At 36.0% G+C, this 15,407-nt stretch overlaps 1 protein-coding gene and 1 pseudogene across 1 annotated transcript; both read left to right on the top strand.

Moving 5' to 3' along the window:
• Positions 1-3,806: 3,806 nt before the first annotated feature.
• LOC113272045 lies at positions 3,807-7,336 on the top strand (annotated as a pseudogene).
• A 1,933-nt stretch (positions 7,337-9,269) lies between these two features.
• On the top strand, positions 9,270-11,028 carry LOC113272044 (cytosolic sulfotransferase 5-like). Its single transcript, XM_026521955.1, has 2 exons — positions 9,270-9,982; positions 10,686-11,028. Exons 1-2 carry the CDS (start codon positions 9,270-9,272, stop codon positions 11,026-11,028), a joined length of 1,056 nt encoding a protein of 351 aa, XP_026377740.1.
• Positions 11,029-15,407: the final 4,379 nt, after the last annotated feature.

Genomic DNA, 15,407 nt, shown 5'->3' with positions numbered 1-15,407 from the left:
CACCACCATTACCTTGATCACCATCCTCCTCATCATCGCTTGGGGTTGTATATATAACAACATATGATGAAGATGACGATATAGAGGAATCAACACATGGTTCTCTGGGTTGGAGGATAATTAAGGCTACCTCCACTCGGTGTTTTTCCTCGTAATAGACCCGCATTAAGGTATTTTTGGTTGCGGGGAGGTATGGATGGAGGAGTTACCAAGACATTCTTATCCTTTTTATTCTTGTTACTGAAAGTCCAACAAAAAAAATGTGTAAGAGTCTTCAGGAAAACTCCCTAAAATAAACGACTCTTACAAAATCTAACGACTCCATACAAATCATTAACGATTTTCAGTTAATTCTTAATGATTAAACCAATTTTTATTAACAATCCTTCCTATTATTTTTTAGACAGAAGACCAAATATGTATGGTGCAGAGTCGTTTACTTCTAAAATTGGTCTTCCACAAAAATCGTTAACTTATTCCAATTATTTGGACGTCTATTTCATTATTTGGGACAGAGTGGTGGTTTGGAAAATCACAGAGTCGTTGATTAATAAAAGTGGTCGTCAGAAAACATCACCGAGGGGTCGTTTTCACTTAAACAATTTGTTAACAATTTCTTGATGATTTCGACATGCATGTCAAAAATAGTTAACAAAAAACAAATGGCTAACGATTCTAACCTAAATAAAATTTTTACTACAACAGGAATCGTTTTCTCCGCCACCCTAATGGTTGACGATTTCTCCAAAGTCCAAAATGCATATAAAAAATCGTTAACAAAACATAGAAAATCGTTAAGAAAAGATAAAAAATCGTTAGACATTCAAGCTTAGTGATTAACGACTACCATTATGAGAAATCAATTTCTCCGACTCAAACCCTAATTTTCAGCAGAACATCAAATTAAACTGAAACCCAAGCTATAGTTGGGGGTTTTAAAGGACATACCATCTAATTGGAGCCATTTCTTTGTCCGGAGTTTTTGATTTCTTGCTTGCTCTAGAACACTCCTTCGCGGCTTTAACAGTAGCGACGAGATTGGGGATTTGACAGGCTAGTCTCTCCGTCCTCTTCGTACGTGTCATGTTTATAGAAGAAGTTAATCGTCGATTAAATTTTTCGCATCGATGATTTCAACGATGAATCAGATGAAATCTTTTTTCTTAGTGGTCGTTAATGGAGAATGAGGGATGATAAAGGGAGTGGGAGAGGAGAAGGAGAAGATGAAACGATTTTTGTGATGGAATGAAATGGGGGACTAGCTTAACGCTTAGTTTGGTATTGCTGCAGCTTTTGTAAAAGCACTTCTCTGCTGTGCGTTGATGTGCTGTGCTGTGAGAAAAAAACAGTTAGACGTTTGGTAAAATATTAATTAAAGTTAAAGCTGATTAAAAAAAGCAATTAAACTGTGTTTGGTAAAATACCAGATTCAACCATTGCTGTTGTGCAAATGACAAAAACATACATATCTATAAAAATAGTTTTATTCAATTTTATTGGGGTTAATGGTAGGTTCGGAAACCTACAACAAAATACTGCAAGTACACAGTGTCTCACTAGTAGAACAATGGCAAGTACAGGTCGTTCCCACGAGGAGTGTGAAAATACTACTTCTAACTAATACCAAGACCAAATAATCAAATAGATAATGTTTAATGAGTTTTCAGAAATTTGAAACAAAATGAAACAATAAATAATTTTAACGAAAAAAATAGAATGATAGAAGGTTGTTAGGATTTTCGGTTTCCACCAATTAATTATGCAAACTATACTAATCTTTAAAAATCTATTCCATGCATTTTCAAATATTGTTTCTCCGCTCTAGTTTTCTTCGCTTCATGAGTAGTGATTCTAAAGCATTACCTATCTATCCTTGCATACCACGTCTAGGGATTTAACCGAAGCACGAAATATCAATTCAAAAGCATAAATAATCAAGAAAATCACATGAACAATAAAATACCAAGCTATATGAAGAAAAACTACTAGTCATTTAAATCATTATTGAGCATATAAATGTAAAGTTTACACAATTAAATTGGTTTCTACCCAAACCCTAACATAACTCTAGCTAGCCATGGATTTCTCAAAAACCATAAACATATTAAAATCAAACTTTAGTTAAAGATAAACGAAGAATCGAAAACAAAACTCCAAAATCCCTCTCCTGTTTCTCTTCCAGCTCTGTGGCCGGGCGCCCCCTAGTATATTTTGAAACAACACATAAATATAGCTCACAAATGAACTCACGTTTTTCTTATTCGTCGCCACATCACCTCCCAATAGAAGTCTGCCACATGTCATGAAAAATATAAATTCACCCAATGATGTTGTGCCGCGTGTCATAATATGACGAGACATTGTAAAGTATCACCGAATCTACACTTTCCATAGTATATGAATTTCATTTAGAAAGCATGATATTTTCTTGCATATGCTGGGTCCCACCTTAACTGTATTTGCAAAATGACGTCAGTTGGCTTCAAATATTCCTTCAGATTCTTTATATAAATATAGCAAGAGAACTTATGTAAGGACAAGATATATTAATCTTTCCTTTTTCTTCATTTGCACGTGGTCATGGAGGTGATACTCTTCCATTCTTATGCTAACAATAATAAAGTCACTCTTGACCAATCTTAGGTGGCATTAGTGTGCTGACATCGACTCGCTTCACCATTAGGTCTCACATTTTGATGTTTATTCGCTGGATGATCGAATTCACTTGTACTTTCTGCAAAAGCACTAAAATAGTGTCATTAGTCAAAATATTGAGTCCTAGCTAATATAAATATGAGTATAAAATGTAGCACTTTCGTGCTTATCAGTTAAAAATAATTAATTTTTTTTACTATTAAATATAAATATATTAAACATTAAATTTACTAATTATTACTATTATTATGATTATTATAAAAAAATATTTTTACTTAACTACTTTTTAATATATATAATTTTCTAACAAAAAATCAAACTAAAATTAAGTAATTATTTAAAATTTGTTTTAATTTTTATTTTTGATAAATTAAATGAAATGGTACTCCCTCCGTCCAAGTTTACTTGCTTAATTTGGATTTTGCATAAACTTGAAAGAAATTCAAATTACTTCTACATACACCATCGATCTTTCAAATTGTTTGGTCAATATACTAGTTTTCATATCCTGGTTTTTGTTTCTTTCTTGATAATTAGAAAATTTTAATAGGAAATATACCAATTTTTTGGTACAAATTTGTTAAAAAAACACAATTTTTGGCAAGTAAAGTTGAACGGAGGGAGTATTATACAATAATTTGAATATAAAATATAATATTATTTAAAGAATATATTTTAGGGTAATTTTTGTCATTTACAAAATAATACAGGGACAAAAAAGATAAATCAAGCATTAAGTTTTGGTGGGACCAAAGCTTATGCTTTTGTAGCTTTGAAAAGCTCCTCCTCCCCAGCTTTTAAAAATTGAGGAATATAGGAAGTGTTTTGTGTAAAAAGCACTTTGATTTTTTTTTACCAAACACCAATTTCAAAAATTATTGACATATATAGGTTTTGAAAGTGTTTTTTCAAAAATAAAGGCATTACCAAACCCAGCCTAAGTCTTAATAGGATTTTAGGGCTAGTTTTGGGAAGGGTAAAATAGTACTTACATTTTAGAAGCCCCTTAACTTTTCTGGTGTGGGTATAAATTTACTGAGGCCCCCAATTATTTTCCAGGGCCCCCAATTAATCCTTGCAAATAAACTCCACCAAACCCGCACCTTAATTTCTCCTACTGGATCGCAGATATTTTCTGGAACACCTCTAAGTCCGGCACTGCATTACCTAGCTGGTACCCCGTCAGTCATGGCGTAGTGCAGATTTTATGTGTACTGAATTGCATTTCCCCAATCCTAGTTATTTTAGGAAACGGCTTCTGTCTTGGTTTAAAGTTTACATATATGTTACTTGCCTTTAGAATTAAAGATCCCATTGATCCAAATTAAAGATCCCATTGATCCAAATTCCTGCTGCTGATCTCTAGTAAAGTATACAGAGCCATCTCTAGGATATTGCAAAATTTTCAGTGGCTAAGATTATTACTGCATTATTCACATACATTGTGAATAAGTGGGTTTAGCCACAAAGTGTTTGCGAAATTGTCTCAACCATTTTATATGTGATTTTAGAAAAACTAATTTAGGTATCGTACATGTAGGAATCAGTATTCGAGTGATCCACTACCAGCAATTTTTCAACAACAACTACCAGATAGATGGCAGGAATGGAACCGCAGATGACGACTACAAAATGGCCTGCTAACAAAGTGAGAGAGGCTTTTATAATGTTCTTCCGAAAGAAAGATCACACAAATTGGGAATCTAGTGCTGTTGTTCCTATGAATGATCCTGGTCTTCTATTTGCTAATGCTGGGCTGAACCAGTTCAAACCAATTTTCCTAGGAACTGCTGATCCTAACACTGCCTTGAGTAAGCTCGAGTGTTCTTGTAATACTCAAAAGTGTATTCGTGCTGCTGTGGAGGCATAATGATTTGGATGATGTTGGGAAAGATACCATTATATATTTTTTGAGATGCTTGGTAACTGGTCCTTTGGAGATTACTTCAAAACTGATGCTATTTCATGGGCATGGGAGCTTCTCACAGAGGTATATAAAGTTATAAACTACTCACTGACCGCATTTATACAATGTATTTTGGTGGTGACGAGAATTGGGGCTTGAAGCTGATAATGAAGCAAGGGTTATATGGCTGAAAATTTTGCCACCTGCTCGTGTGTTGCCTTTTGGGTGCAAGGATAATTTTTAGGAAATGGGGGATACTGGTCCTTGCGGACCTTGCACAGAAATCCATTTTGATGGTGATAACCAAGATGCTGCTTCGCTGGTAAACGATTACGATCCAACGTGCATTGAATCTTGTATTTACTCAGTGCAACAGTGAAGCTGATGGCTCTTTGAAACCTCTCCCTTCGAAGCATGTCAACACTGGGATGGGTTTTGGACGCTTGACTTGGATTTTGCAAAATAAAAATGACCAAAATGACACAGATGAGTTCATGCCCATTTTTAATGCTATCCAACAAGCCACTGGAGCTAAATCATACTACGGAAAAGTTGGAGAAGATAATGCGGACAAAATTGACATGGCTTATTGTGGCTGAACATATTAGAGCTCCTTGTTTTGGGGTTGCTAATGGATCTCGCCCAGACAATGAGGGCCGTGAATATGTCCTGTGTCGTATTCTTAGACAAGGAGTACGGTATGGACGTGAAGTACTTAAAGGTCAAGAGCTGAAGCAAGATAAAGTGAACATTAGATACATTATCGCAAAAGAAGAAATAAGTTTTGGAAGGACATTACTTTTTTTTTTGAAAGGGGAGACGGAAGGACATTACTTAAGTGTACTGTGAAGTTTAAGAAGGCTTCTCAAGATCTTCAGGGAAAAGTATTAAGTGGACCAGGGTGTGTTTCTCTTAAGGGGATACGTATGTGTTTCCTTTGGATCTAATCCAACTGATGGCAGAAGAAAGAGGCCTGCAAGTTGATGTAAAGGGTTTCAAAAATGCAGTGGAGGAAGTAAGAAAAAGATAAAGGAGTGTCCGGACTAAGAAAGTTGGTGGTGCTATTGTCATGGATGCTGATGCCACTTCAGAATTGCACAAGAGGGGAGTGTCTCCATCAGATGACAGTGTAGTAAAAGCTATTTACAATGGCGCCGTGTATATGAACAATACTGATGTTGCCGATGCAGTTGGTATCATTATGGAAACAACAAGTTTCTATGCTGAACAAGGTGGTCAGATACTTGGCTCTGGGTCCATTAGCTGCCTCTGGGTCATTTCAGGTTTGTAATGTTCAAGTTTTTTGATGGGTTTATTCATATTAGTTCTTTTGATGGAGAGACTGGTGAAATTTCTGTAGGTGATAAAATGACCTGCAAACCACCCTGGTACCCACCACATGCTTAATTATGCTCTAAAAGAAGTATTTGGTCCTCATGTTTATCAGAAGCGATCTATTGTTGTTCCTGAGAAGTTGCGTTTTGATTTCTCCCATGGCAAGCCCATTCCTCCTAATGATTTGAGGAGAATCGGGTCATGGGAAAATCTATTGCATTCACTTAGCTCAATGTTTGTTTGAAGTTGAAGGCGATGTTTGTGATTGTTCCCCAAATTGGAAAGGAAGCGTTGATTGTTCATTACCTACTGCAACTCATACAGGTTCTTTGCCAAAACCCCGCATTTTGCTTACTGTTTGGTGTTTGATGTGATCTGAAATTTGTCTCAAGTGTTTGGTTAATTGCTACAGAAAAATTTACTTTAGAAAGGAAGAGTTGTTCTCTGAAGAACATTGTCGGTAGTTTCGTATTAACCAGTTCCTTAGATTATGACTGATTAGGTTTCGCGTATGCATCAAGTATCTGAAATCCACGTCGTCTGCATCTTGTAACATTTGTACTCTCCTTTTGGTTATAGGATAATGCTGATCAATTCCCACCTGGCTATGAGTTTCTAAGAATGCAAGTTACTCTAGAGTGAAAAGATTTTTTTGGAAAAGATCTATCTGTCTTCGTTCTATGTTGGACCTGTCTCCGTATTAGGGAAAAACGAAAATTGAAGTACAGTATGGAAAACATTTATTACCATGGATGATGCTAAACTCTTGTTTTATCAGTTTGAACATTGTAGAGATATGTGTTTTATAGTACTGGACTAAAAGAATCGCATATCAAATCTTGAGATGAAAACTTTGCTTGACTGCGGTTTTGTGTTATCTTTCATTCTCTTATTAATATTATGGTTAGCATTCTTAATTGTTGTAGACAATTATTATTACATCTACAACTTTTCCGAGGTTGCCAAGGGAAGAGGATAGTCTTAGTACGAAGGAATGAATGGTTGATATAATCTTATTCGTAACTTGCTGTTCTGCATTTTGCATCTTCAGAATGTTGATTGATTACCGTTTTCTTTATTATTTTTTGAAAGGCGACGTTGCAAGCTCTAAACTGAAGCTAATTTGTACCTTATCTGTGTTCAGTGGCTTGTATTCTTCTTCGTTGTTTCTTTTGCTTCAGGAGCTGCTGCAGGAGCTGTTCTCTATCTGAAGAAATTCTCCAGTAAGAATGATAGAGATACAGGGAGGTTCTAGCAGTTATCTCAAATGCAAGCCTGTGATTTCTTGGATGACGATGATGAAGAATCCTTTGTTCCTCATGTTGCCCATACTGATAATGATGCTCATCGCTGGGTATAGGTGAGGGAGAAATGTATGTCAGCACAATTAGTTTTGTGGAAGGGGGTAATGGGGCTGCTGATTCAAGCTTCAGATGGTGAATGTAAGCTTGTAATTTCAAAAATGAAAGATGATTCTCATCCCAATATCTGTTTATGGAATCCACATTCAGGAAAAAAGAAACCGATAGTTTTCAGTTTAATGTAGGATTAACATTTACAATTACTGTGCGACAACCAAATCCATACTTAGCTAAGCTTAGCTACGCTAAAATGGAAGACCACTTAGTGGGCCTATAATTTATTGGTACAAGGAGCAGTGGCAAAACCGCCAGAAATACATACTGGACAAGAAGACAATCATATGCAAGGACATATTTCTTTAGAAGTTTCTATATTTGTACTACCATTCAAAATAGAAACAAAGTTTTATGAGAGAAGCATTATTAGCAGAGTTGGGCATACATATGAACCCAGAGTTACAATGGCTTTAGTCTTCTTATTTTCAAATGGGTAAGCAATTGAAAATTTTGATGAAGCTGATGATGATGAAATCGACTTGTGATAGGTTCTATACCTTTATTGGGTTGTTAGTTTGAATTATAATATTAAGGTGATTCATGATAAGTTTAGAGTTGAAAAGTAAACTGCTCCAAATCTTGCATACACACCTTCGTGCTAAGATTGGACAATTTATGGCTGCTTTCACAAGAACCCAATAACGTTGTTGAATTATGGGCCATTCGGGAATGCTGCAGCTGGCGACAGATATTGGAGTGAAAAGGCTAATATTGTCGAAAGTGATTCTCAGTATGCTCCACCTGTGCCTACAAACTAGTAGTACTTGGTTATCTACAGGTCTTATGCGAGACAATCTTCACTTGTCCCTAGATTTTACTGCAGGGAGGGTAGCTTTGCTAATGCTGCCTGATTTTTGGCTAATGATGTACAAAGACGGGCCTTTCCTAGGTTTGTAAGGCTCATCTTTTTTTTTGATAAAGGGTTTGTAAGGCTCATCTAGTTTGCTGTCAATGCAACTCTTTTTATCATAACCAAACCTATAAAATACTCCGTATTTGGTTTGAAATTGTGATACTGAGTGCATGCCATTTTACCAAGGAAAACTTTGGCTAGTAAATCTGTTAACTTTCTTAGTTAAATAAGAACGTGATTTAGTAAAACTTGGTCATAGATCTAACATCAAACTTGGTGCCAAAAAAACATATTTCTATCAATTATTTAGTGAGCCTCGGGTAGAGAAAAGCAGGAGATTTTTAATTGCGCAATGAATATGTAGGTTAAAGTTGGTTGCTACCCATGTTCATGCAAGATGGGTGGTAGCTGCGGCACGTTCATATAGTGTTTAATGGAGCAATCAATTTGCACCGTACTTAGATGCGTCTCACTCACATATCTTTTACGCCTGCAACGTTTTCATCTAAACAGCTCTGCATTCGTTGTACATCATCATTTATGCCTTGCCTTGTTCAGCCAGCTGCCCTTGGCTCCATATCCACTGTCCCCCGTAAAGTCCTTGTTCGCCCCTGCCCCCAATATTAATTTTTTGTACAGTTTTATTTAAAATAAAAAAATGGAAATAGAGTATGTTGTATGCAAGTGGAATCACTCCTCTGTTAAACACCTTACATCGCAGTACCCACAACTAGCAACAAACAACTACAAAGAAATGCCATTCCAAAAATTGTTAATAAGTTGAACAAACAAAACTGTTTCAGAATTAACAAGCAGGATCCCAATGTGACAATGTCCAACTCTTTTGACGGTAAAACCAAGTGAGATGACAAAGTATATATAACCCTTTTTTTTTTTGATTTAAATTTTTTTTGAGCGAATCTTCATTTTTAATTAATTCTCATTATGGACAAGTGTCCCTCTGTGGAGCCAGCTGCTCGTACAATCCTTCAAAAAAAAGTATGACCATTCTCTAATTGGTCCTATAAATAATCATCTCGAATACCTATCTAGCTAGAGAGCTAAGTTGCATAACAAGCATCTATGAATCATCATATCATTCATGGATCCAACACACTCACCAGTACTTCAAGCTCTCAAAGATGCTGATCTTCTGAAGAATGATCTGCTGGAAGAATTTGTTCAGAACAATCTCACCGAAGAACTCAAGAATTTGCTTCCTTCCTTACCAAAACAAAATGGATGGTTGATTTCAGATCATCTCTATCAATACCAAAACTTTTGGTACCCTGCTATACATTTACAAGCTTTGTTAAATGTCCAAAGAAACTTCCAAGCTCTTGATACCGATCTGGTGATTGCTGCAAACCCGAAATGTGGTGCAACTTGGTTAAAGGCATTGTCCTTCTCTATTGTCAACCGGTTCCATTTTGATAATCCCAGTTCCAAGCAATACCACCCTCTTCTTACAAATAATCCTCACATACTCGTTCATTTTTTGGAGAATTTTTACATGATTGATCAAAACCCGGATCTAACTTGTTTATCTGTTAATGCTGCAGCCCGGCTTTTAGCTACTCATATTCCTCACGCGGCGTTGCCTGATTCCATTAAAGATTCTAAGTGTAAGATAGTATATCTTTGTAGAGATCCAAAAGATACTCTCGTTTCATTCTGGTATTTCAGTAACAAAATGAGACCCAAGACTATGGAACATAGTTCATTAGAAGAAGCTTTTGAAAAGTTTTGTGAAGGTGTTGTTGAATTTGGACCCTTTTGGGATCATGTTTTAGGGTATTGGAAAATGAGTTTGGAGTAGGGCTGCACATAACCGACTCGACCCGCCGACCCGACCCACACCCGTCGAAAAATACCCGTACCCGAACCGACCCACCTAGGTATGGGTCGACTATGGGTGAGGCACGTGAAAACCCACCGTATGTTGGGTCGGTTGCGGATAGGAACTTCCTTCACCCGACCCGACCCACCAGCCCGCCCAATATTCCCTAGTATGCTACCCCTTAGATTTTCTATCCTAGAATGAATCTCAGCCATTGGATTGAAAAAATAAAATACCTAACCCTAACTAAGCATCGCACTCGCAGCCCACACCTATCACTTCGGCCTCTTCTTCTCTCCTTCTCAGAGACAGAGTCACAGAGACTCTTCTTCCTTCGTCAATTCGTTGTTCTTGAATCTTGATTAGTGAACTGAAGGTATGAATCAACTTAAAACTTGTTCCCAACTAGTTGAACTCTATGTATTGTTGATTGTTCTTGACTTTCTAAATAAATCTAGGGATTCATTTGAAATTGATTTCAATTTCCCGCAAGATATAAAATATGACGGGTAACCCACCACCCGACCCGACCCAACCCGCCTTATTGTGGGTCGGGTGAAAAGCGACCCATTGTTATGGTGGGTCGGTTGCGGGTGAAAAGTTCAATTACCCACCAGCAGTGGGTCGGGTGGTGGGTGAGGCCAAACCCGACCCAACCCGACCCATGTGCAGCCCTAGTTTGGAGAGTCCTGAAAGGGTTTGCTTCTTAAAGTATGAGGAGATGAAAAAAGAACCAAAAACTCATTTGATAAAGTTAGCGAAGTTTTTGGGTTCCCCATTTTCAGTTGAGGAAGAAAATGATGGAGTACCTGAGGAAATATTGAAGTTGTGTAGTTTTGGTAACTTGAGCAACTTAGAAGTGAACAAGACAGGGAAGATGCCCATAGCAGGGTATGAGTTTAGTGTATATTTCCGTCGGGGTGAAGTTGGAGATCACGTGAATCATTTAACTCCTGAAATGATAGAGCGCATAGATAAGATCACCCAACAAAAGTTTCTTGATTCGGGTTTGAAATTTTAAGTTTGCGTTTGTTGATTAATTGAATTATTTGCAACTATGTATGCATGTCGTTTAGGTTCTTGAATTTTAATGTTTATTTTCTTCCTCTTTGTAATGTATCTGCATTGATCCGTTCTGCGTGTTCCTAAGTTTTCCTTCTTTCTTTCAATAAGAACATTATTATTGTCCATGCACCTTGTGAAAGTTTTTTCTATAATTAACTAATATATACACTGGGCTATTTGCGCATGAGAGGAGATTCAGTGAAACATATGTGATGTTTGTAATTTATCTGCTACTAGTGAAATCGCACGCGCCAAGTGCCCTGGTTGTTCCGCAGGCAGTGGGATGCACCAAATATTCAGAAAAGTAAATGCAACTTCACATGGATACTGTTTTTCCTTTCACGGCCTGCTTAAGCGTGGAAACATTGGTAGGCTAAAACAAAACATATCATAGCTAATGTATTGTTATCATTTTTGTACTAACCCCACTACCAAAAATGGTAAACAGTCTTCCTTTACCAAATATATTATACAATCCTTCTCGTTATGTACTAACTCATCTATCAATTCCTCCCTGTGTCTTCTTTTATCTATCCTAATTTCTACTTTGGTCTGTTTTTTTTATCTGTCCACTCTGTTTATAGACATACATTTTTCTTAAACTATCAAATATACCCTTTATTTTTCATAATCATAAAATCATTTTTAATACATACTTAATTTAAAATCTTAAATATTATCACTATATATACGGAAAAAATCTATTCAATATCTTTGTATTAATTGTCATTCCTTTTCTGAAGAAAAACATTTATCAATAGTTATAAAATTCCTAATAAAACTTCTACTTATTCTTACATCCCGTTCTAACTATGGACACCATAATAAAAGCAGTATAAGTTTGTTTTTATCTTCTTAAAATATTTCCTAAAATAATAATACTATCCAATTTATAATGTTTAATACTATTAATTTTAATTTTGGTAACAACATATAACATTAAATAGGACTAGTCACGACATTTTATAGGATTTCCTTAATATCTTGACAAAGTCAATTAAGACTGTAATTTGAGACGGAGGGAGTATATTACTTTTCTTGGAACATAATTAATAAAAAAATGATTTTTATAGTTTTTAAGAAAAATAATACGTTATTATTTTCTATTGTGAATGAAATTTATTAGCTCCACACCGTGGAATTTTTACTTTTTAATTATTTTAAAAGACTAAATAAATTTTCTAGTCCCATATCGGGGAGTTCCTCTTCTTAAGTTGTATTATTCTATAACTAGATTTGTGCCCGTGCTATGCACCAGGCATTTGTTTTCTTTTAACTTGGTGTGGGCGGGGCTTCGTCCCTCCCCGTGGAAATGTATTTTTGATTTGGCGAGCGCGGGATTTCGTCCCGCCCCGTGGCAATGTATTTTTGATCTGGTGTGCGCAGGGCTTTGCCCCGCCACGTGGAGGTGTATTTTTGATTTGGTGTGGCGAGGAAATTACATTAAATAAGTGAAAAATATGTACAGATTTTATTTGTTTATTCCTTCTAATTTGGTGTGAACGGGGCTTCGTCCCATCCCGTGGCAATGCATTTTTAATTTGGTGTGCGCGGGGCTTTGCCCAGCCCAGTGGAGATGTATTTTTGGATTTGGTGTGGCGGGCCAAATACATTATATAGCTGGAGGATATGTGCAGATTTCATTTATTTTTTCTTTTTATTTTCGCAGAAAATATGTGGATTTTCCCCCTTTATATATTAATTTGGAGAAAATAGTCATAATATAGTAATTACTCGATATCCAAATTGAATTTGGACTTCCATAAAATTCCAAATACGGTAAGTTAATCATAGGTTGACAAGTGTCCTCACATAAATATTATTATTTCATGAATTCCAAATTGAATTTGGTTTCCTTTTTTTATTAATCTTTTTCATATTCTTTTTAAACCAATTATACATTGCCAAGTGTCCTCACCAAAACGCTCGTTTCACAAAACTCAAAAAAAGCCTATTTCGGCCAATAGGGAGTGAGGGTTTCTTCACCGTTCAACGTGGGAGCTTTATTTGTCTAGGCCTTTAAGTCTTTAGGTATAAACAAATTTCTCTATTTTTGTTAAATTCAAGGGAAAGGGGTTTCTCTATATTTTAGAGAAACCCAAAGGAAAAATATTTTTCAATTGTTTTTCTTAAGCGTTTGCGTTTTTTCTTGAGGGTTTATCAGAGTTTCCAAGCTCCATATATGCTAGTGGTATTACATATATGCTAATGATAGGTATAGTAGGGTGTTTTATCCTGGAGGCATCCTCCCTGTGCGGACTATAACATCATTTTTGGGTGTAGCCGGGGCGCTAATGTCTTACGGACAACATGTTGAAAACGTGGCTCACTCTGTTTTCCAAAAATTTTCCATGTTGCTATTGCGGAGACCTAGGGAGCTCGTCCGTAATCAAAACGATCACTTCTATTATAAAGGAGCTAAGTATCAATAACTTTTGTTTATTTGATTTTTTTTACTATTCCACCTAGTAATTTTTGCATCCTTTTTAAAATTTGAAAAGAAAAATGGTTAAAAATGGTTGCCTGAGTAGAGAGATGTGGTTCCAAATATTGAGCGAACAACAGGACTTGAGAATATAAATTCAAGACGGTTTGATGAATCGAGTTTCTATCAACTAAGAAACATGGTTAATTTCAACCTCGCAGAGATATATGACGTATTACCTTGAAAGATTATTGAAATCATGTCTACCTTGTCAACATGCAGGTCGATAACCCATAGAAAAACCCTAAAGGAAGTTTCCAGAAGTTTCTGGATTGCTTGTTGACCAAGTCGTTACGGAAAAAGTTATAGAACACTCCAAATGTCTTAGTGGTCAATTTATCACCGATGAAGTTTATCTCAGAAATTAAAGTTTATGATCATAGGAACTCAATGATAGGGTGTAAAATACATCTTATTTATTATCTATTGTTTATGCTTTCTCTGCTATTTTTCTTGTAAATTATGTATTTTACGCGTGTTTTGAGTTTTATAGCTACTTTGGAGTCATGAGGAGAAAAGAAGAAGAAATCACCCAAATCGAGTCAAGAAGGACAAAATGGTCATTTCACAGGAGAACACTATTAGGAGTCGAACCGAACTTAAGGGGCAACTCTGTTTTGGAGGATCATTAAAGATATACTAGCTGAGGTTAAGGGATTTTGGGGTTAGCTAGCGAACCTACTATCCTACGGTTGGTGATAATCTGTGACTAATGACATGTGGATGAAAAACATAACTTGAATCATCGTTTTGCAACGAAGAAGGATTCCTTTTTCTTGTCTCTCTTATTGATTTTCCTTTATCTTTTAATTGTTTTGTTTACTTTCTTTTGCTTTTATCTAAACCAATAATTTCCCCCCTTTTGTGACAATTTTACAACTAAAAATCTCTTGCTCCTCGTGGGAACGAACTTGACTACACTATATTACTTGTTAATTAGGTGGAAAAATATTAATTAATTTGTTGTGGTTACGACACGCATCAAATTTTGGCGCCGTTTCCGGGGAGCGGTTGCTAATTGATTTGTTATTTGTTTAGCTTGTTTTTGTTTTTTTTTTTAGATTTTTTCTTTTGTTCTTGTGAGTCGTCATGTTTCCTTATGGACATAACATGTACGGAGCACAAGACCAATCATCATATTATAGTGGTAATCAATTTGGTTTTCAATCTCAATATTATGACAGCTACCAACGATTCCATGGGTATAATCAAAGCCAATCTTTTGGCTATGATCAATATCCTACGGAACCTTATGGTTATTCTCATGCATATCAAAAACCTTATGACGGGTATGTAAGTGAAAAACCACAAGGATGGGGGGATAGTTATGCTTCTAATCACGATTCTTCTAGTCTTACAGATCTAATGCACCGATTTATGGATAATATGGATCGGGAAAATCAAAAGTTGGACCAACACATTCAAATGATGGATGAGCGCGACCAGACTATGAAAACTTATGCTCCTAAAGATAGTTCTTCTACTCTCGAAGATCTAATGCACCAATTTATGAATAGTTTGGATCTGGAAAACCAACAGCTGGATAAACACAACCAAAAGACTGAAGATACACTTCAAGAACTTCAAGAGGTTATTGACAACCTAAGAAGAGAAATGGATCAAATTAAGAAGGGAATAACTAAGGAAGAAGTTTGGCCTCAAAGCCAAATCAATTTTGACGTTCCCATGATCAATAATGGATATACGATTCATGAGTATCTTGAAGATGAGCAACCTTTGGAAAGTCCTTGCAATAATGGTAATGTTATTCCAACTCTGGATCATTATAATGATCACTCGCCTATTCAAAAGGAGGAGAATGGATATGACATAACCGTTGTTATAAATGG

Source organism: Papaver somniferum, chromosome 4, assembly GCF_003573695.1.
Source record: "Papaver somniferum cultivar HN1 chromosome 4, ASM357369v1, whole genome shotgun sequence".
NCBI classification, from domain to species: domain Eukaryota; kingdom Viridiplantae; phylum Streptophyta; class Magnoliopsida; order Ranunculales; family Papaveraceae; genus Papaver; species Papaver somniferum.
Note: the sequence above shows the minus strand (reverse complement) of the source record. Positions and strands in the feature narration are given on the sequence as shown.

What these genes read in the sequence shown, in the direction of transcription:
- LOC113272044 (XM_026521955.1), top strand. Translation starts at nt 9,270, where the DNA reads ATGGATCCAACACACTCACCAGTACTTCAAGCTCTCAAAGATGCTGAT. An exon ending in TATTGGAAAATGAGTTTGGA is followed by an intron (nt 9,983 to 10,685) that starts GTAGGGCTGCAC and finishes GTGCAGCCCTAG; the next exon opens with TTTGGAGAGTCCTGAAAGGG.